This window comes from Panthera tigris, chromosome B4 (genome assembly GCF_018350195.1).
Source record: "Panthera tigris isolate Pti1 chromosome B4, P.tigris_Pti1_mat1.1, whole genome shotgun sequence".
NCBI lineage: Eukaryota > Metazoa > Chordata > Mammalia > Carnivora > Felidae > Panthera > Panthera tigris.
In genome coordinates this window covers 12,464,400-12,485,957 of record NC_056666.1, presented here as the reverse complement: position 1 = coordinate 12,485,957, position 21,558 = coordinate 12,464,400, and the positions used below count along the sequence as shown (strand labels likewise).

Genomic DNA, 21,558 nt, shown 5'->3' with positions numbered 1-21,558 from the left:
ATGCTCAACCTCCGTCCGGAGAGGAGAGGTGGTCACTCCAGAGGAAATTCCAGCTCACGCCAGCTCCCAAGCCCTACCTAATTCCATGCCATCTCAACAGACTGAGAATCCTGATGACTAATACACTGTATTTAAACAGTAAACACAAGTAAAAGCACTTCTCGTGTTTAAATCTCTTGGCATGAACATGGTTTGTGAATAAGTGCTAAAATGAATCTGACATTTGCACACACGCTACCTACCCCAGGAAAGCAAGAAATCCCACGGCCAGAGACGGATGGAGCTAACCATAGCGGGAATACGCAGCTATCTGCAGAACTGAGAAAACCAGCAGTCTCTGAAAGGCTGCTGATGTGTTTGCTTTTTTGTCCACTGCCAAGGTCTTCCCACCTCCTTCCTCTCCTTACTGCCATCACCACTCGTAAGAGCTTCTGGAACAAGCCCCTCACTGCACTCCCTCCTGGAGTGTTTTAAAAAATTTTAAACTCCCCGAACTTCTCGTTCGTTCCACCGCTGTGATTCTTTTCTGTGTGTTTACGATAAGTCAGTTTTAAAGTGCCACAGTGCAAGTACACGTACATCCCCTCAGACTAACCTCTCTACCCAAGTGCACGGCAGTGTTGGAAACCAGGTACCTACAAAACACGTTTAACGAGGGATTCCCTCTCCAGTCCTTGACCCTTGAATACGGTCCAAAAATTAAAGAACAGTTCGTAACCAACCCACACGTCCTTCTTTCGTAGCCCAAAAACACGTACCTTAAGGAATTTGGTAATGATGTCCATGTCTTTATGATCATCCCCTTTTCCTAAAGACTCTCCCAATGCCTGCAGAAAACAGAATGCTTCCGGTCATTCGTAAAGAGCAACGACAGAATACGTGTTATCAACGTGAGTTGAACACGGATCTTTACTACAGAAACTAACTGCTGTTTAAAAAAAAAAAAAAAACAACTAAGGAATTTCTAGATAAAAAACAAAACTTGCTTTCAGCTCAGATCATGATCTCATGGTTCGTGAGATCGAGCCCTGTGTCAGGCTCTGTGCCGCTTGGGATTCTCTCTCTCCGCCCCTCTCGTGCACACACACACTCTCTCAAAATAAACTTAAAAAAACGAAAAAGAAAATACACCTTGCCATTTAAATTTAGAGAGTAGGCCATCTTTTATGAACCGAAAGACAAAAGATGGGGCTTTGAGGACTACTAATGGAACGGAGATTTCTTTTTAGGAAAACAATGTTCTAGAATTAGATTGTGATGATGGTTCCATCAACCTGCGAATATACTAAAAATCAGTGAACTGAATATTTTAGATGGGTAAGCTGTATAATAAGTGATTATCATAATAAAGCTATTTCAGAAAAAAACAAGCTCAGAACTGGTTCCTCACACTAATTTTTTCTGTCAGATTTAGGGTGCATAGATAAGTGAGGGGGAGAAAGACAGGACACAATTACCAGAACTATGATCTTACTCATGCAGAGTGCAGCCAAGAATGAAAGGAAACAGAAAAATAACAGAAAAAAACAGTTCGTGTTTTATTAAGCAGTTAAAGCTTTAAACTAAGCCATAATTTTAGCTTGAGCTAGATATTTAGATAGTACGACACTGCTTTTTAATTAAGATTACACGTATCACACCATATTCATCACAGTGGCAAAAATGAGAAAGCAAGATACTGCCAAGTGCTGGCAGGGATGTGGAAACAAAGGGCACACACACACTGCTGATGCGGGTGTAGACCGGTATGGGCGTTCTAGGGAGCAGCCTGACAGTACTAGACAAGTGAAACATTTCTAACCCAGCAACCCTGCCTCTGAGTTCACAGGGGTATGTGCAAGACTGCTCCTCACAAAGCTGTCTGTGGTACTAGGGAGCCGGAGCAAGCCAGCTCTCAGGAGGAAGCAAAAAGTACAAGGCAGTGAATGCCACCGAGTACGAAATGCTACGCAGCAGTTAATTCAAAGGTTTAGATATACGTGCAACATCAAGGATGGATCTTAAAAACACTTCTAAGTGGGAAAAGAAGAGTAAAAAAAAAATTAGTTTCACAGTAAAGTATCATTTATAAGTATTCAAAACACAGGCATACACAACACTACTGGCTTTACAAGACCATCAACAGATACAAGGATGCGTGTCAAACATAGCCAAATGATTACTTTTGGAGGCAGGAAGTAGGATAATGTGAGTGGACATTGAGGAAAAAGGGAGTGATAAGTAAAAGCATGAAATTTCAAATGGGCCTTTGTGCCCCGAAGTGAGCAACCCGATGACCTCAGGAATCTTCTCCAGGGAATGGAAGGTATGCCAGGGAATGAAGACAGGTGGGCGTAGAGATTACCTCTAACTCCTCGATTGTGGTGTTTTCTTCATGAACTTTCAAGTCATTCTGTGTGTCTTCCTCTCCAGGTTCCTGGCCACCAACAAGCTCATTGAGGTATTGCTGGTCGATCTTATCCAAAGCTGCTTTCAGATCATTTCTCAATCCCTGAGAAGGGTGAAAAATTACACCTCCTATGAAATCTCACTGGTATTTCACTTTTGATTCTTCACTAAGTCCAAGTCATTTTCTTCCTCCACAAGTAGTTAAGAGCTTAGTAAAATTAGGGACTCAAGTAAGATTTCAATTTATTACACAGCTATCATCGGTGTCCAAAGTTAATTATCATGAACATATTTAAATATGAAAGAATGTATGCACAACAGCTCCCCTGGTCAGAAAAATAAAGTGTATGTGTGACAAATGCAAATGAGAATACTCACAAATGCTTTAATTTTCTAGTGAGGTCTAGTGAAAGTGAGCCCTCAACCCATTTTTCCAGTTGACTTAAAATGTCTAGCCTTACCACAACTATTCTGAATTCCTGTAACATTCAGCAATGTCAACTAGTATCTCATCTATATCCTGGGCTTTTACTAGGTTTCTAATAAATCAGCAAATTCCACATTCTATTCACATCCAGTTTGTGACCACTTGATAAAAACAGAAGCCTTAAAGCTGGACCCAATACCTTACACCACACATAAAAATTCAAAACAGGAGTGCCCGGGGTGGCTCAGTAAGTTAAGCATCTCACTTCAGCTCAGGTCACAATCCCATGGTTCGTGAGTTCGAGCCCTGTGTTGGGCTCTGTGCTGACAGCGCAGAGCCTGGAGCCTGCTTCAGATTCTGTGTCTCCTTTTCTCTCTGTCTTCCCCCATTCACACTCTGTCTCTCTCAAAAGTAAACATTAAAAAAAAAATTAACTCGAGACGGATCGAAGATGGGAATGCAAGCTGGTGCAGCCACTCTGGAAAACAGCATGGAGGTTCCTCAGAAAACTAAAAATAGAACTACCCTACGACCCAGCAATTGCACTACTAGGCATTTATCCAAGGGATACAGGTGTGCTGTTTCAAAGGGACACATGCACCCCAATTTTATAGTAGCACTATCGACAACAGCCAAAGTATGGAAAGAGGCAAATGTCCATCGATGGATGAATGGATAAAGATGTGGTGTGTGTGTGTGTGGGTGTGTGTGTGTGTGTGTGTGTGTGTGTATTTATATATATGTACAATGGAGTATTACTCGGCAACCAAAAAGAATGAAATCTTGCCATTTACAACTACAAAGACGGAACTGGAGGGTATTATACTAAGTGATATTAGTCAGAGAAAGACAAAAATCATGACTTCACTCCTATGAGGACTTTAAGAGACAAAACAGAGGAACATAAGGGAAGGGAAACAAAAATAATATAAAAACAGGGAGGGGGACAAAACAGAAGAGACTCATAAATATGGAGAACAAACTAAGGGTTATGGGAGGGGTTTGGGGGGGGGTTGCTAAACGGGTAAGGGGCACTAAGGAATCTACTCCTGAAATCATTGTTGCACTATATGCTAACTAATTTGGATGCAAATTTAAAAAAATAAAACAAGTTAAAATTTAAAAAAAAATGATAAAACTCTTAAAACACACACACAAATGGATCCAAGACATAAATGTAATAGTTAAAACTGTAAAACTCTTGTAAGACAACACATGGGAAAAGCTTCATGATACTGGATTTGGCAATCATCCCTTGGATACAACACCAAAAGCACAGGCCAAAAAAAAAAAAAAAATAGGTACACTGGACTTCATCAAACATGAAAACTTTTCTGCAAAGATACTATCACCAGAGTGAAAAGATAACCCATGGAATGGGAGAAGTACTTGTAAATTACTAATATGATAATGACTAATATCCAAAATATATCAAGAACTCCTACAAATTAACAACAACAAACCCTACCTCATTAAAAATGGGCAAAGGTCTTAAATAGAAGACTACATCCAAAAAAATAAAAATAAATTAAAAAAGAAGACCACACACAAAAGGCCAATAAGCAAACAAGAAGATGTTTAACATTACTACTCATTAGGGAAATGCGAATCAAAACCACAGTAAAATAACACTTCAACCCGACAGAACGGCTATGATCAAAAATAACAGTAAGCATTAAGTACTGGCCAGGATGTGGAACGATGGAACCCTTCGTTGCTGGAAATGTAAAATGGTGCAGCTGCTGTGGAAAATGGTATGGCGAGAACCTCAGAAAGTGACACATACCCACGCCAAGACACATTCTAATTAAAATGTCTAAAGGTAAAGAAAGGCAAGGAGAGAATGTTAAAAGCGGCAAAAGAAAAACCACCTGCTGTGTATAAAGGAACCCCCATAAGACTATTGGCAGACTTTTTAGCAGGTTTGCAGAACAAAGGGGGTGGCACGATATATTCGAAGTGCCAGAAGGAAAAACTTCCAAACAAGAATACTCTACCAGGAAGTTATCATTCAGAATTGCAGAAAGAGTCTTGCAGACAAGCAAAACTAAAGAAGTTCATCACCTCTGGACCAGCCTTACAAGGAATGTTAAGGGGCCTTCTTTAAGCAGAAAAGAGTGCTAATTAGTAACACCGTACGAAAGTATAAATCTCACTGAAATAGGTAAATATATGTATTATAAAGGTAGTAGATCACTTTACAAAGCTAGTAGGAAGATTTCAAGACAAAAGCAGTAAAACTGTAACTACAAGAATTAAAGGATTTACAAGGTAAGAACATGTAAAATATGACATCAAAAAACCTAAGACGTGGCAGACAGTAGTAAAAATGTAAAGCTTTAAAATTCAATCACACTTAAGTTGTTATCAGCTTAAAATAGTCTTGCAGTTAGTGCACAAGGATGTGGTGCCACAGCACAGGGACTACAGTTAATACCACACTGCATATTTAAATGATTTACTTATGTTTGAGAGAGAAAGAGCATGAGCAGGAGAAGGGCAGAGAGAAAGGAAGACAGAGGATCCAAAGTAGGCTCCGAGATGTCAGCACAGAGTTCGATATGGGTATCGAACTCAAGAACTGTGAGCCCATGACCTGAGCCAAAGTCGGACGCTTAACCGACTGAGCCACCCAGGGGCCCCTGGTATTGCATATTTAAAAGTTGTCAAGAGTAGAGCTTGAAAGTCCTCAACACAAGAAAAACATTTTTCACTATGTATGGTGACAGATATTAACCAGACTTACTGCGGTGATCATTTTACAATATACACAAATATCAAATCACTAAGCTGTATACCTGAAACTAATACATCCATTATACCTCAATTTGTTTTAAAAAATGTACTAATAGACTCTGTAGCATCTGGGACAAGCTTGAGCAAGATTAAAATACAACAGGTTGGGGACACCCTGCGTGGCTCAGAGAGTTAAGCGTCCAACTCTTGTTTTTGGCTCAGGTCATAATCTCATGGTTTGTGAATTCAAGCCCCGCTGTCATCACAGAGCATGCTTGGGATTCTCTCTCCCTTCCTCTCTCTCTCTGCCCCTCCCCTCCCCTTCCCTGCTCGTGCTCACTCTCTCAGAATAAACATTTAAAAAAAATTTTTTTAAATACAGCAGGTTGTAATAAATACTAATAACTAGAAAAATTTTCAAGTAATTAAGTATGACTAGTAGAAAAATTAAATCACATAATAATTTCATAGTTCACATTAATATTTTAATACTATCTTCAAACAAGGAAGGAGACTCTGGATATAGAAGAGAAATAAATATTGGTGAAATGAAGCATCACAAAAACCAGTCTAAGACTTTAAGGTTTTGTTTTAGAGACAGAAGGTGCACATACAGACAAGAAGAGGGGAGAGGGACAGAGGGATAGACAATGTCAAGCCAGCTCCACACTCAGCATGGAGCCTGATGCGGGGCTCGATCCCACGACCCTGGGATCATGACCTGAGCCAGAATCAAGAGTTGGATGCTCAGCCAACTGAGCCACCCAGGTGCCCCTAAGTTAAGGTTTTCCAAAGGACTGAAAATTTTAAAAAGATTGTTGTGAACATTAAACAAAACTGAAGAAAATTTTTAAATTCATTTATGCTTGAAAAGAAAAAAGTTAAACACAGAATCGCTACATAATCCACCAATCCCACATCTGGGTATGTACACAGAAGTGAAAGCAGGAACCTGAACAGATATTTGTAAACCTATGTTCAAAGCCAGCGGCAGTATTCACTGCCAAAAGTGAGAAACAACTCAAATGTCCACTGTAGCCGAATGGATAAAAACAATGGGATCCATACACGCAACACAGTATTACTCAGCCTTAAAAAGGAAGGAAATTTGGACACATCCTACCACGTGGAAGGACCTTTAAGATACCATGTAGTTGGGAGGTCAGTCCAGGGATCCTTCACATGACCACAGTCGACCCTCATCTGACTGCAACCCCATGCAAGAACACAAGCAAATAACTGCCCAGTGTACCCCCAAACTACAGAATTGTGAGATATCATTAATTAAGTTACTAAGTTTCAGGATGGTTTGTTAGTCATATAGGACCAAGAAAGATTTTACAATAATAAACTGTCGGAAGCTACTAAGTTTTGGGGTGATCTGTTACATAGCCATAGGTCACCCCAGCTATCCCTCAGTAACTGACAGAGCAGATTAGTTAGTAAGGCCACAGAAGAGCTGAACAATACTACCATTGGGTAACTGACATTTACCCAAGCGTATAAAATGCAGTCTTTTCAAAAGTCCATGGAATATTCACCAAGACAACCCATATGCTTATCAGAGCCCTATGTGTAAGAGCTAACAACACTATTAACCTTTTAGACAAAATACAGAAGCGTATCTCTCCAAAACCGTGGGATAGGCAAATATTTCTTAAGCAAAACACCAAAAGCAGCAACCATAAAAAAGAAGTGGATTCCATCCAAATTTGAAACTTCTGCCCATCAAAAGACACCATGAAGAGAATAGGTAAGCCAAAAACTAGCAGAAAAGAGTCATAAAACATGTATCTGTATATCTGACAAAGGACTTGTATTCAGGAATATATAAAGAACTCCTAGAATTCAAAAGTAAGAAGGCCAGCAACCTAATTAAAACATGAACAAAAGATTTTTACACATACTGCACAGAGAAATATACGGGCTGTAAGTCTATGAAAAGATGTTCATTACCTTTAGTTACCAGGGAGCTATAAATAGAACCACAATTAAATACTGAAATACTACTACACCTACAAGAGAATGGTTACGATTTAAAACACTTACAATAAAAAAGGCTGAGGACATTTGGAAATACTTGGCATTTCTAAAGAACTTAATCATACATTTACTCTTACTATTCAGCCCTTCTACTTCAGGTATTTACCAAGAGATGTAACCTTTATTTACTCAGGAGAAATAACACAGACCCAAAAAAGACTTGTGCAGGTGCCTGGGTGGCTCAGTTGAGTAAGTGTCCGACTTTTGATCTCGGCTCAGGTCATGATGTCAGTTCATGGGACTGAGCCCCACACTGCTCAGCGCTGAGCCTGCCTGGGATGCTCTCTTTTTCTGTCTGTGCCCCTCCCCCACTTGGGCGCGCAAGCGTGCTCTCTCAAAAAAAAAAAACGAAAAAAAGACTAGTCAGAGCAGTTTTATTCTTAATAGCCCAAAGTTGGACACAAACGGTGGCATATTCAGACAAATGAAGATCATCACCAATGACAACTACTGATTTCTGCAGTAACAACGACGAATCTAAAAACTATGCTCAGAGTAAGAAGCCAGACATGCTCTCATGACTCCATCTACATGACATACTCGAACAAGCAAAATTAACCTACTGTGACAGAATTTTCAAAGGTGGTTGTGCACACATGGAGGAGATGGAATAGGAGGACTGGCTAAGAAGGGGCACTAGGTGACTTTCCTGTGTGAGAAAAACACTGTGCATCTTCATAAGGGTGGTGGTTACATGCTTACATGAATTCGTCAAAATGCACTGAACTGTATGCTTAAGATAGGTGCCGTTAATTAAGACAGGTGCTTTTAATTAAATTAGACGGGTGCTTTTTAAAAAATTAAACGTTAAAGATTTACTTCAGCAGCAGTAATCTGGCAACTTCATTGTTCCATTTTTGCCTAGAACAACGCAAGTGCTCAAACCCCATACTATTCTAGTTTATGTGGTACAGTGATATTCTCCGAGTTTTGTCCTGACTTCTTACCTTGTTAACTTCCGGTGTGAGGATCTCTATTTTTCTTAAACGCTGAAATGCATCATAATCAGTTTCTCCAAATAGTCTGATTGGTTCTCCTCTTTCTCTCAATCTTCGGATAACCTAGTAAAAAAATCAGTAATAATAGTAATCCCTATGTTTTTAGTAATAATAATTCCTCCTTTAGGTTACCAAATACATTATTTCAAAATTGAAATAGAAAAAGTCAGTTGTCCTTATTTTTTCTTCAATTTTCGGTGAACAGATCTAGTGAGTTACTGTCACATCTGAAAATCTCTAACGTGTTTTGCGTACTTTGGCTGTTTCGGCAAAGGCTCCATCTGGATAACAGAATACATAAGAAAAGCATGAAGATGGGAGGGAGTGGTAACTTTTAAATACAGAAGGAAAATAAAGTCTAGAGTCATCCAAGAACTCACTGACCAGAGCCTGGAGTCAGCACTGTAATGCTACATTAAAAACCAAAAACTTACCCTCAGAAGAGATGGGAGTTAGGATCAGGGCGGGGCACCGGTAAGGCTTTTGAGGGGCTGGAAATACTCTTTCTCGACCTGGGTGATCGTTACCTGGGGTTTTTTTTGTCATTACCCATTATATTGCACACGCATGTTTTATACACTCTTTGTATCCATGTTGCATCTCATAAGAAAAAAATAAATTTTAATTGTGAAAAATAAAGGTTGATCCAAAATTGTTCTCAAGTAACAAGAAAGAATTTTATCTGGAAACATAAATAGTGGCACAGAAACCACTGGTAGGGCTCCCACTGAATTAACCAAAGCTTCGTATTAAAAAGATGCTGAAGAGGCCATCCAATGCTATCTCCAATCAAGGCAGACATGACTTCCAAAACACCTCTGCCAGGCCCGTCGGGCAAATGCCAGGGATCACACCTCGTCATGAAACAGGCCGTCCCAATTTTGGACACATACTTTCACATATGTTTTACTTCTCAAAATAAACTAAAACCTCCCTCCCTCAGAATTCTACCAATATGCCTTAGTTCTACTTTATGCAACCACAAGAACACTAAATTCTTTTCCAAAATTACAGCTACTGTCAATGGATTTTTTTTTTCTTTTGTGTCCCCAATATTCTTCTCTCGGGGCTAGGTATTCCAAGTTCCTTTCACCTAATTTTCACATGACAGCTTTTAGAGTCAGATCATCCTTTCCTCTGTAAGTTTCCTTTCGTTCAAAGTTCATTTTTGTTTTGTATCGCTCTATATAGTTTGAATTCTTTTTTTAAAATTTTTTTTTTTTTTCAACATTTATTTTATTTTTGGGACAGAGAGAGACAGAGCATGAACGGGGGAGGCACAGAGAGAGAGGGAGACACAGAATCGGAAACAGGCTCCAGGCTCCGAGCCATCAGCCCAGAGCCCGACGCGGGGCTCAAACTCACGGACCGTGAGATCGTGACCTGGCTGAAGCCGGACGCTTAACCGACTGCGCCACCCAGGCGCCCCATAGTTTGAATTCTTTATGTCACATGACTTTCTTGAGATTTTTTTGTTGTTGTTTTTGGCTTTTTAAGAAAAAGAACAGTTGGTCCTGACTAGAGTCTAAAAAGCACTGTAGCTGAGAGCACAAAGTAGCATAACCTGTCTACAGAGCCTGGCGGTCCTATGTACCCCAAGTCGTAGAAACATTCAGTCTTTACTCAACAGACTGCAGAAACCATGCTTCTCACAAATCTTCCAAAAGAAATAACCATACGTTAGCATGCACGCAATGCCATCTGTAGAAGGATGCTCATCTTAGTATGATTTCTAAGAGGGATGTGCTAAAGCAATCTAAAGGACCATTACTATTTGGTTTTTATTTATTTATTTTTTATTTAAAAAAAATTTTTTTTTTTTTTTACGTTTATTTTTAAGACAGAGAGAGACAGAGCATGAATGGGGGAGGGGCAGACAGAGAGGGAGACACAGAATCGGAAGCAGGCTCCAGGCTCTGAGCCATCAGCCCAGAGCCTGACGCGGGGACCGAACTCATGGTCTGTGAGATCATGACCTGAGCTGAAGTCAGACGCTTAACCGACCGAGCCACCCAGGCGCCCCACTATTTGGTTTTTAAAAGAATAATTGGCTTTAAAAATATTATGGGAAATTATGTAGTCATAAAAAATTATACAGATCTCTGTGTTTTGACCTATTAAGACATATTCAGAGGAAGTTATAAAACGGTATTTTTAAAACAATTTAGGGGTGCCTGGGTGGCTCAGTCGGTGAAGTACCTGACTCCTGATTTCGGCTCAGGTCATGATCTCATGGTTCATGAGATCGAGCCCCACGTCAGGCTCTGCACCATTAGCGCAGGCTAGGAGTCTCTCTCTCCCTTTCTCTCTGTTCCTCTCCTGCTTGCACTCTCCTCCCCTCTCTCCAAATAAATAAACATTTAAAAAACTAAAAATAAATAAAGTAAAATAATTTAGACAAGTAACTTAAGGATAATTACTTAGAATATATACACTTATTTAGAACAATGTGTTTAGTTTCTAAAGTTTAGAAACATATTCTTTTAAAAGTTCAAGAATAACAAGAAAAGCAAAGATTTAGAACTTCATGAATACTGCACAGTATTTTAATCCAGTAGGTCACGTTATGTAGGCAATAATGACATAAAACTTACTGGAAAGAAATGGAAATAAATGCAAATGCTGTGGAGGTTTTTCTTTTTTTCATGAAACACTCATACATAAACTTACCTCTTGCCTAGAAAGAGTCATGGGTAACTTTTCCTCTGCAAGTTCAAGTTCTAACACAGGATTCGAAGAAGTTAATGGTTTCTGGTTCTCCTCTTTTGGCTGTATCTATATTAATAGCCAAAAGAAATCAAATTCAGCTTTTACAGTATAATACAGTTAGTACTGATCATTCTATGCATTAACTGCTCATGGAAATTAAACAGGTTTTAAATATTGGAGGTTTCCTAAATGTTCCACTGAGGAACTCCTAATAAATGTGCCTGCATTTGAGAACTCATCAAACTTCGCCGTCTCAGGGACACAGCCAGCAAGCACACACACAAGGAGATAGCACCCTTGCTACTGAAAAGCGACAGATGTATAATGATTTCTAAAATCTAAAACTTACAAGGGCTAAAATTTAGGCTCGTTTCTCCCTAGACTCGAAACAAGTTAAACTCTTTTCTTAAAAACCATCAACTTGCTTCTCCTCTTTGAGAAAATCACCTCATAGGGTTGTTTGATCCTTGTTCTGGGTTTTAATGAAATAAACAAACAAAAAAAAAGTGTTTTCTAAGAAATCTGTGAAGCCTCAAGCTCCTGCTTTTTCCTACCCCCCTTTTTGAAAGGGGGGATTCCAAGAGCACCGAGACCACTGCTGGACGTGTGGAAATACTCCCAAAGCTACACACAATGTGCCAACAGACCGAGCTCTGAACCTTGGGGGGAAATAACAGCACAACAGCACCAACCAGAGAGACAGCACCTTTCTCCTCATACCCCACCCCGCACCCCCGCTCCCAAGAATGGACATTCTTGTATGTATGAACCTGCGGGGTGGGGCGGGAGGGATCTTTTCACGTACTGAGTCTGCTGTCCAGCTCACAGTTTAGGAAAATTAAGTTCAACAATTCGTAAGCCCCAAGGTGTAGTCTGTAAAAAGATACTGAAACATGGTTTCCCACCTGATCATAGGACTAATTTCAAATGCCGAAAGATTAAAAAAAAAAAAAAAAAAAAAAAATAGAAGGCCAACATTAAAGAAATACTCACATTCCGTTAAGAAGGCTATAATGGTTAAAAATGATATCATTTCTGATTCTATGGTTCATGGCTAACTGTTATGTTAATGTTAACAGTGCTGACAGAAAACTGAGGTACAAAAATCAACTCCTGTATTTTCACAAACGAAATCGGCATCAAGCCTTAAAAATGGAACCTAGTTTTCCTAAGAGAATGGAAGTGAGACATGCTGCATTTTCATTACTACCAAAAAGGAAATATTAAACACGATTTAGAAAGAAAAGCCTGTGCTTTCTCTTTAAGCATAAAAACAGGCATTTCTCCAAAACTCTCGGGATGACAAGCACTCTTAATTACAGAACGCCAGTTACGTTCTGTCCGCTGGACCCAATGCCACCAGCAGTGTCTCTACGGTAGTTCCTCTGCTTTAGTGCTTTTCTCTACAGAAGCTAAAAGTACTGACCTATAACTGAAGCAATGTAAGCAAAGCAAAACCGCCTGGTTTTAATTCTTTTCCTACTTGACCAAAACGTTGAAAAGGTTCAAATTTAGGCATCTGGGAAAGCAACAAGTCAGCAGACTAAATCCATGGTAAACGATTCTCATTCCAGACCAAGTGTGAGTTAGACAACAATGGACAAGAAAAGATGAGAATTCTTCTGTCCTGGTATCCATTCGCTGGCTATTTACATAAAATGTATTTTATTTTTCCTAAGCTAGAAGCGAGTGAAATCCATACATTTATGGAAAATATCAAAATAAAAATGCAAACTTCTGTATTTTAGACATCCATGAGAAACATAAAACTACATTTCCAATACCTGCCCCCTGCCCACACTACGAAATAAAACCAAATGCATATACATACCATTCGCATTCCTCATGCTTCCTTTCAGAAATGCTATGCCAGATAAATTGATCTCCAGACTTTCCCCATTACATGCACAAGAGTATTATATTATACACATGGTTCACAAGCAAAAAGTTACTGTCAAATTTAGGATTTGGCACAAGTATTTCAACACAATTTCTCGGTCTTGTTTAAGAAAGTATTAAACTAGATACAGTCTTCTTTTAAAATGATTTAAACCTCAACTTCACCTCATAACATTTAACCCCTCCCAATAAAAACCCCAGTATGTTATTCAACTAGAAGAGTTGGATAGGATGATAATAGGGTAACCTCAAGGACACTTTGAGTCATGCCTCTAAAATAGACAGTCTTCCAGGCCACTCATTCGTTTCTAATATTTCTATACATTCTCTACACACTAGACCTTATCACACAAAAGCACAGTGTTACACGGCATTCTGCCTCAGGCAGAGGTACTTGGGGCCAAAAGGAACTATTAACAATGCAAACATAAAAACAATGGCTTAAAATATTCCAGTGAAAGTGGGGAAACACCACAAGGTGCTACCACCTCGGTTGTGGTCGAATGAGTAAAATGTTTTGAAACCCTTTAAAATGGACTTTTATTGGGAGAGGTGGGGGGAGGAGCTGGTGGTTGGTGGAGATGAAGATGAGGCGGAATCAGACCCAAAAAATTCAAAGAAACAAAATTCAAGCTTTGATCTCAAGCCACTTCATGCTGTCCACAAAAGCCAAACCATTCCAAGCCAGAAGGCATGCATGTATTTGCCTGAATTCAAGATTTAAAAAAAAAGAAAGAAAAAAGAAAAAAACTCCTACCTCTCCCGATGGCTTCTCATTTATAGGCTAACGTATAACATTGATAAATTGAACAGAGATCAATAATTTTGTCACTTTAACAACAGCTATATAAATTTAAACTCAGAAATATACGACTTAACACAAAAGCAGAGAGCCCTACCTTGTAGCCACATCTTTCAAAATACGCTTCCTCTTCTTTTTTGGCAAGTTCACTACGCTTGAAATACTTTTTATTTTCCTATTGAAGAAAGAAATAGGTTAATAGGTCCCTGGGTAAAATTTCATGTTCCGTAGGCAACCTACCAACACTTGAGTTTATCAAGAGCATGGTAAAGCCGGGTATATTATACTGAATCCCTCAACATGCCATCTGTCTTCTATCTGCTCTAAGTATGAAGTCTTTTTCTTGCAGTATCATTTTAACAGGCATATCCAGCAAAGAGAAGAAACCAACAATATTTTCCAAACGTTCACGTTGTTTTCATTTAATTCCCCAATGTTTAGGTTCAATGATAATTTCTACAAATGAATTCATTAGGAACTACAAAAAATAGGATGCTTTAATTATTTTCTTCCAACAGAAACAATCAAAGATTATGGTTAACTGTTATCTGACATCTTAACTGCCATTACCCAGAGAGCTCCTAGGGTGTGTCCAAAATCTTTTTGTCACTTGGAATCTTTGTGTACCAATTAATTATATTTGTACTGATCAACTCTTAAAATCATATTAATTCTTAATCTAGACATAAAATGGTGTGAGTCTTTATTAGCAATTAGCAAGATCGTTTAAAGTTATTTGTTTTATATGATTCAATGTTATGAAACCAGCTCTAAGTCTGTAGGAGAAAAAAAAAGTTAGTTCTTTGTATACTACATACAAAATCATTCTTGCTGTTAAATCTACATTCCCTAATTTGGACGTTGTTCCGTCTACAGTTGTGCCATTTGGATATTATTCCAGTAATGATTTAGCTCAAATAAAGATACTGCCCTACTTTATTAGTAGTAATTATAAGGGTACCTCAATGGTACCTCCATACATGTATTTCAGTACCTCATAGTTCCCAAGCTCATTCACTCCGGCCACGATCATGGATGCCAGGACCATGACAAGAAAGGTTGATGGTGAACAACGGGCAGATTAGACTGCTACACTTGAATGCCCTGATCAAGCCTGGCATCAGGAAAACATTGTGTGTCTCCCCTGTGATACACACAGGAAGTATACAGCACATCTACTAAGTATTCTTGCCAAAAAGCTGCAAGTGAATCTAACCATTTAGGTCTAATTTACAGTTTATTAGAAACGTAGGGAATAGGGAAATAAGCGAAACACCATCACTGGGAAGCAAATACTGGGACGTTTATCAAGGTAGCCAGTTTTTCTAACAAGTTACTGGCATAAAAAATGGGGGAGAGGGGCGCCTGGGTGGCTCGGTCGGTTAAGCATCCGACTTCAGCTCAGGTCACGATCTCGCAGTCCATGAGTTCGAGCCCCACGTCGGGCTCTGGGCTGATGGCTCAGAGCCTGGAGCCTGCTTCCAATTCTGTGTCTCCCTCTCTCTCTGCCCCTCCCCCGTTCATGCTCTGTCTCTCTCTGTCTCAAAAATAAATAAAACGTTGAAAAAAAATTAAAAAAAAAAAATGGGGGAGAATGAAAATGTTCTTGATTAAAAGAAACCAAGAGTCGTAGTTAACAAAGTTAACAAGCAAGTGAATTCTGTGTGGATCTGATTTGAACAAACCAACTGTAAAAATGTCTACGTACATATTTTAATTCAACTGGGAACATTTGAACGTGAGAGGATATTAATGGTATTAAGGACCCAAATGTAATTTTGTTGGGTGTGATCCTATCTTGTTTATAAAAGAACACGAGACAAGGATAGATGGAGGTTCATCCTATAATTCTATTTTTGTGTATGTTTAGAATCCTCAGGATCAACAGTTTTGTTAAAGTTCATTAGCTCAACGAACATTTACTGACTCATCACCACAAACGAACAGCTTTACAGATGCAAAGCTGAAGGTTATGACCTGGGGTAAGGAACTGATTGCATCATCCAAATATCAAAGCTACCCTGAGAAAGGTGGGAGCAAAATAATACTAATCCCAGTTTAGAGGTGAGAGAGCAGAGAGTTGGAAAGGGCAGGTGACATCCCCACAACTTACTGAGCCTTGTAAGTAACACGCACAACTAGAACTCAGGTCCTTAAAGTCTCTGAACGGATCCAGTATTGCAAGCTACAGTTCTTCACTCCCCAAATCTGATCTCAGCATCAATTGTTTCTTATGACCACGTAGCATGAACTGTCATATGTCACGTAAACAAGCTGACAAGCACATACTCGTATCCTCTCAGAAGAAGTAAAGGACTCTCCAAGCCTCAGTCTGTGGTCCAATCTTTACAGTATCTTTTACTACCACATCTCAATTCCTGTTGACTATACCCAACAAAATCTTAGCCTAGAGTATCAATTGTCCAAAGGTAGTTCATGGACCTCTAGAGGTCCTAAAGACCTTGTCAGGGGTTCTAAAAGGTCAAACACATTATCGTAATAATACTAAGAGGTTATGTGCTCCATTTTCACTGTGCTCACACTTTCACTTTCACTGATGGTACAAAAGCCAAGGTGAGGAAAGCCACTGGAACCTCAGCATAAATAAAAATTATTTTTATTTACATCTCAGAGTTCACCGTCTTCTTCCCAGCAAGCACATGCAGAAAAAATAAAAACACCACTGTCTATTCAGAAACTTTTTTAAAAAAAGATTTTATTTTTAAGTAAGCTCTCCACCCAACATGGGGCTCGAACTCACAACCCCAAAAGTTCCATGCTCCACCGACTGAGCCAGCCAGGCACTCCTCTTCAATATCACGATACAGTACAATTCCACTAAATCTCAACCCCTGAGTATTAACATCTTTTTACATTTGGTAGGATGAAATCAAACATACAAGCAGTTCTGCTACATAATGAACTATGATAGCTGTCTCCTATTTGGCAGACATTTTCTCAAAACCGAACAAAGCAAGCCCATTACTGAAAGGAAAAGAGTAATATTTGTTGCCAATGATGAAATTCCATCCTTCAAGCAAAGATCAGAATGGTGGTAAACTTGCAGCCACCACTGTGAACTTGATGGTTTCCCAATGCTAAAAGGTTTTTCTGGTCAATCAGTGGTGATATGTATCATTTCAAGAACATAACATGTAGAAGACCTATGTAGCTCAGCAAACCATGACAGTACAAAATCAACAAGTTTCAAGATTATGCATAGGCAAAAGATCTACAAGCAGAATAGTTCAGAAAAGATCTGGAAAATAGATCAACAGACTGTAATATACAAAAAAGTTCATTGATGGGCACCTGGCTGGCTCATTGGTGGAGTGTGCACCTCTTGATCTCAGGGTTCTAACTTCAAGCCCCAACTTGGGTATAGAGATTATTTATAAATAAAATCTTAAAAAAAAAAAAAAAGTTCACTGATATGGATCAGAATCCAAACTCTGATCTTTAAGAAACTTACCGTTTGTGTAGTTTTGGTACAGCATCAAAGAATATCCACAATTATCTGAAAGGCTATTAAAATACTACACCTTTTCCAAATACCTGTTTGAGGATGAAGTTTCTTCATATACTTGAACAAAAACAACACGTCACTACAGGCTGAATGGAGAAACGGGACAACTCACCTGCCTTCTAATATGCCAGGGATTAAAGAGAATTGCAAAACTTTAAAATGACATCAATCTTCTCGCTAAATTTCTTTGTTTCACAATACAGTTTCCACACAAACATTTATGTTAACACACATGGGCTAATTATCGTATAAAATACAAGTAAATATAGAATATATTTTTAACTTTCCCAGTTTTAATTTCTAAGAGAGTAATTATCAATAAACATACCCTACGTAAACAAAAAGCTCTCCAGAGCCAACGGTTAAGCACACAAAGGGGTCCTGATATCAAGAAGTGACAATCCGGGGCCTAGTAGAACCCCCTTGCTGGCCTTCTCCATGCCTGCACCCAGGGTGCTGGGCAACGTTGGGAAACCACTTGGGCCTCAATGCCACCCACGGATCTATTTAGTTTTTTTCTCCAATATATTCTCTACACTGACCAGTACATATTCTCCCCTCGCTTAAACCTCTTCTCCCATCCTCTCTCCCCTTATTTTCAGCAAATGACTAAGCCACTCTGTTACAGAGAAGACGGAAGCCATGGAACAGGAAGTCCGCCCAGCACCAAGCCTTTCTTCCCTTCGGAAGCAAAGAGGAAGTCTTCCTCCTGCCTAAGGCCAGTCCCTTCCAGCTGCACCCCGCTTCTCAACTCCTCCCGCCTTCCTCAGGGACTTCTCATCACCCATTACTATTTTCTCTTCAGCATCTGCACCTTTTCCCTCTGCCATTACCACTTAAATATGCTCAAGACTCCAACCGTAAATATTCCTTGCTCTGCACGAGGTAGGATGCTAAGCGTCATTTACAACAGAACTACACGAACATGTTTTCTCTCCTCTGTATCCACGTCCTCACTTCCAGTTCTCTTTGCAGCCCTGCCACAACTTGGCCTCTGTTCTTACTGCTCCAGTGAAAAATCCTGAGGTCATCAACAATGTCCACAGTGCAAATGCAAAGAATCTCCTGCGACTGATCTTAGGCAGACTGATCTTCAGTTCAACTGCTAGCTCCTCCTTCAATAGCTACCCTCTGGGCTGTCAGATGACTTTTCTTATTTCTTCCTCATTTACTCATTTGTTCAGATTTTCTAATTCTTGTATTTTTAATATTATCTTTTAGTCACTTCACTTAGATTTTTCAATTTATTAAAACATATTAAGGCATTACTCTCCCTAATGATTTTATTTCCAGCATCTTCCATCTTAGTAACGGCAGTTTCTCCCTTTACTATTTCAAAATTTTGTCCAGTTCTGTTAAACAAGTTTTAAACATTAAGTTGATTTTATATTGTGATAAATGAAAAAAATCAAGTGCAGAAGAGTAGATCTACTATGCTACATTATATTTAAGAAGAGGAAGAAAGACTATACACCCACTTGGATCCTTTTCCACGTGTGTTTCACATGCATGAATGTTAGCTGCTGCGGAGGAGGGGAATTGGGCGGCCTGGAGACGAGGGTTAGAAGGAAACTTTATTGTACTCTTCAGTAGGTCTGGAATTTTGAATCATTTGAATGAATTATTAATGATAAAATTGTTAAATTTGCTTTTCATTTTAGAATTATAATGAGAAAAATAAAAATATTTTGCTTGGTACTACATGACCCTTTATTTCATGACATCAAAGGGTGTCTAAAACAAAAGGTTCCCTACCATGTTTCAAATGTCATCTTTAGATACCTTATATTTAGTAAAACAGAAGAGTTTAAAAGAGCAACTAAAACTTCTCTAATTGTAAAACATTGTTTTATAAAGCACACTGAAAATACACTTTGAAATACAAAGTAAAGTGCTGGGGACACACTGATGACAATTTAAATTGTACAGCATTAAAACTTGAGAATCAGTGATTCAGCCCCTTTACAGGTAACTCAGGCGGGTTAGACGACTTGCCCAAAGTTACAGAGCTATCGAGAAACGTGGCCACGATCAGATTTTAGGGCTTGTTCACTCATTTCACAAATCTGCTTTCCTTTCTAACTGTAGTCACAATTCTCAAGCTCTAAGTTTGTTGAATTCACTACAGAATGAATAAAGACCTACAAACACAAAAGTCTAAATAAAAGTGGGTGGTACACATTTTAAGACAGCATATGGACTGATGGTTAAATTTCTTTAGATTCTCTCCTAAAGCACCTTTTTTTTTTCCAGCACCTAACCTTTCTCCCTGATTTTAAAGACAACCTGCAAAGGGTATACAAAAGTACTTCTCCTTTTTAAGTCAGAACCTAATTCCTACATGCTGCTTTACAAATGTTATTCTTGGACTCTACGTTGTACTTTCTGTATGATAAAACTGAGGTCCATAGGTCTAAAGTGCAGAAGTGTATCTACTGTACCACCTGAAATGTCTGCCAACACTAATAAAGGAAAATCAAAATTTAAAACATTCACCCATGACTGTCAGCATTTCATTAATTTAGAATCATCATTCCTCAATCATGTTAAGGTTTTTAGTGTTTAGATAAATGAGACAAACATCATCAAGAGTTGTAAAAAAAACACACTGGAAAGCCAACAAATATAAATATACAGCCTGAATATGCAAAGATACTATACATGAGATCAAAGTATGTGGCAAGGTTAACACCTTGCTGAATTATGAAAATAAGCCTTAAAATCCCTCAAGTAATATACCATATGGGAGGATACACACACACACACAATTTAAAGAGACACAATGCTACATCAATGGATAGATCATCCAGATAGAAAAAAATAATAAGGAAACAATGCCTTAAATGACATGTTAGAATAGACAGACTTAACAGATGCATGCAGAATATTCCATCCAAAGGCAGCAGAAGGGGGTTGCTTGGGTGGCTCAGTCGGTTAAGTGTCAGACTTAGGCTCAGGTCAGGATCTCACAGTTTGTGGGTTCAAGCCCCATGTCGGGCTCTGTGCTGACAGCCCAGAGCCTGGAGCCTGCTTGGGATGCTGTGTCTCCCTCTCTCTGCCCCTCCCCTGCTCATGCTCTGTCTCTCTCTCTTTTTCACCTTCAAAAATATATAAACATTAAAAAAGGAAAGAAAAAAGCAGCAGAACAGACATTCTTCTCAAGTGCACATGGAACATTCTCCAGGACAAAGCATGAGTGAGGCCACAAATCAAGTCTTGATAAATTTAAGAATGAAATCGCATCAACCATCTCTTCCAACCACTATGATATGAAACTAGACATCAATTACAAAAGGAAAACATGTTACTGAACAATGAGTCAATGAAACCAAAGGAGAAATCAAAAAACACCTTCAAATAAATAAAAATCGAAGCACAACTTACCAAAATGTATGGGATGCACCAAAAGTAGTTCTAAGAGGGGAACTCCTATCAATAAATGCTTACCTCAGAAAACAAGAAAAATCTCAAAACCTAACTTCACACCTCAAGTACTGAGAAAAAGAACAAATGAAGCCCAAAGTTTGTAGAGGGAAGGAATTAACGAATACCAGAGCAAAAATAAATGAACTCAATTAAAAAGAGATCAATTAAACTCAGAGCTGTTTTGGGTTTTGGGTTTTTGTTTTGTTTTGGGTTTTTTTGTTTTTTGGTTTTTGTTTTCTGGAAATTGACAAACCTTCAGCTACATTTATCAAGTAAAAAAAAAAAGTGCTCAAATAAAATCATAAATGAAAGAAGAGACATTACAATGATACCACAGAAACACAAAATATCCTAAGAGACTACTATGAATAATTATACACCAACAAACTGGACAACCTAGAAGAAATGGGTAAATTCCTAGAAATCTACAACTTTCCAAGTCTGAATTATGAAGGAATAGAAAATTTCAAATTACTAGTAAGGAGACTGAATCAGTAATCCAAGTCCTCCCAAAAAACAAAACTCCAGGACAAGATGGCTTCACTGGTGAATCCTACCAAACAGTCAAAGAACTGAACTCATCCTTCACAAACACTTCCAAAAA

General features: G+C 38.8%; 1 protein-coding gene across 4 annotated transcripts in view; it reads right to left on the bottom strand.

Annotated features, from left to right (window-relative positions):
- PRPF18 (pre-mRNA processing factor 18) overlaps window positions 1-21,558 on the bottom strand; it is a 51,422-nt gene that overhangs the window by 19,827 nt on the left and 10,037 nt on the right. For 2 of the 4 annotated variants that reach the window (XM_007081238.2, XM_042991095.1), the window contains exons 2-6: window positions 14,100-14,177; window positions 11,263-11,367; window positions 8,542-8,655; window positions 2,345-2,491; window positions 759-827 (exon numbers count right to left, since the gene is read on the bottom strand). In XM_007081238.2, the coding sequence (XP_007081300.2) occupies window positions 759-827; window positions 2,345-2,491; window positions 8,542-8,655; window positions 11,263-11,367; window positions 14,100-14,177 (513 nt within the window). Of the gene's footprint in view, window positions 1-758; window positions 828-2,344; window positions 2,492-8,541; window positions 8,656-11,262; window positions 11,368-14,099; window positions 14,178-19,006; window positions 19,396-21,558 lie in introns of those variants that run through there. The other 2 variants (XM_042991096.1, XM_042991094.1) reach the window with 2 other exon arrangements.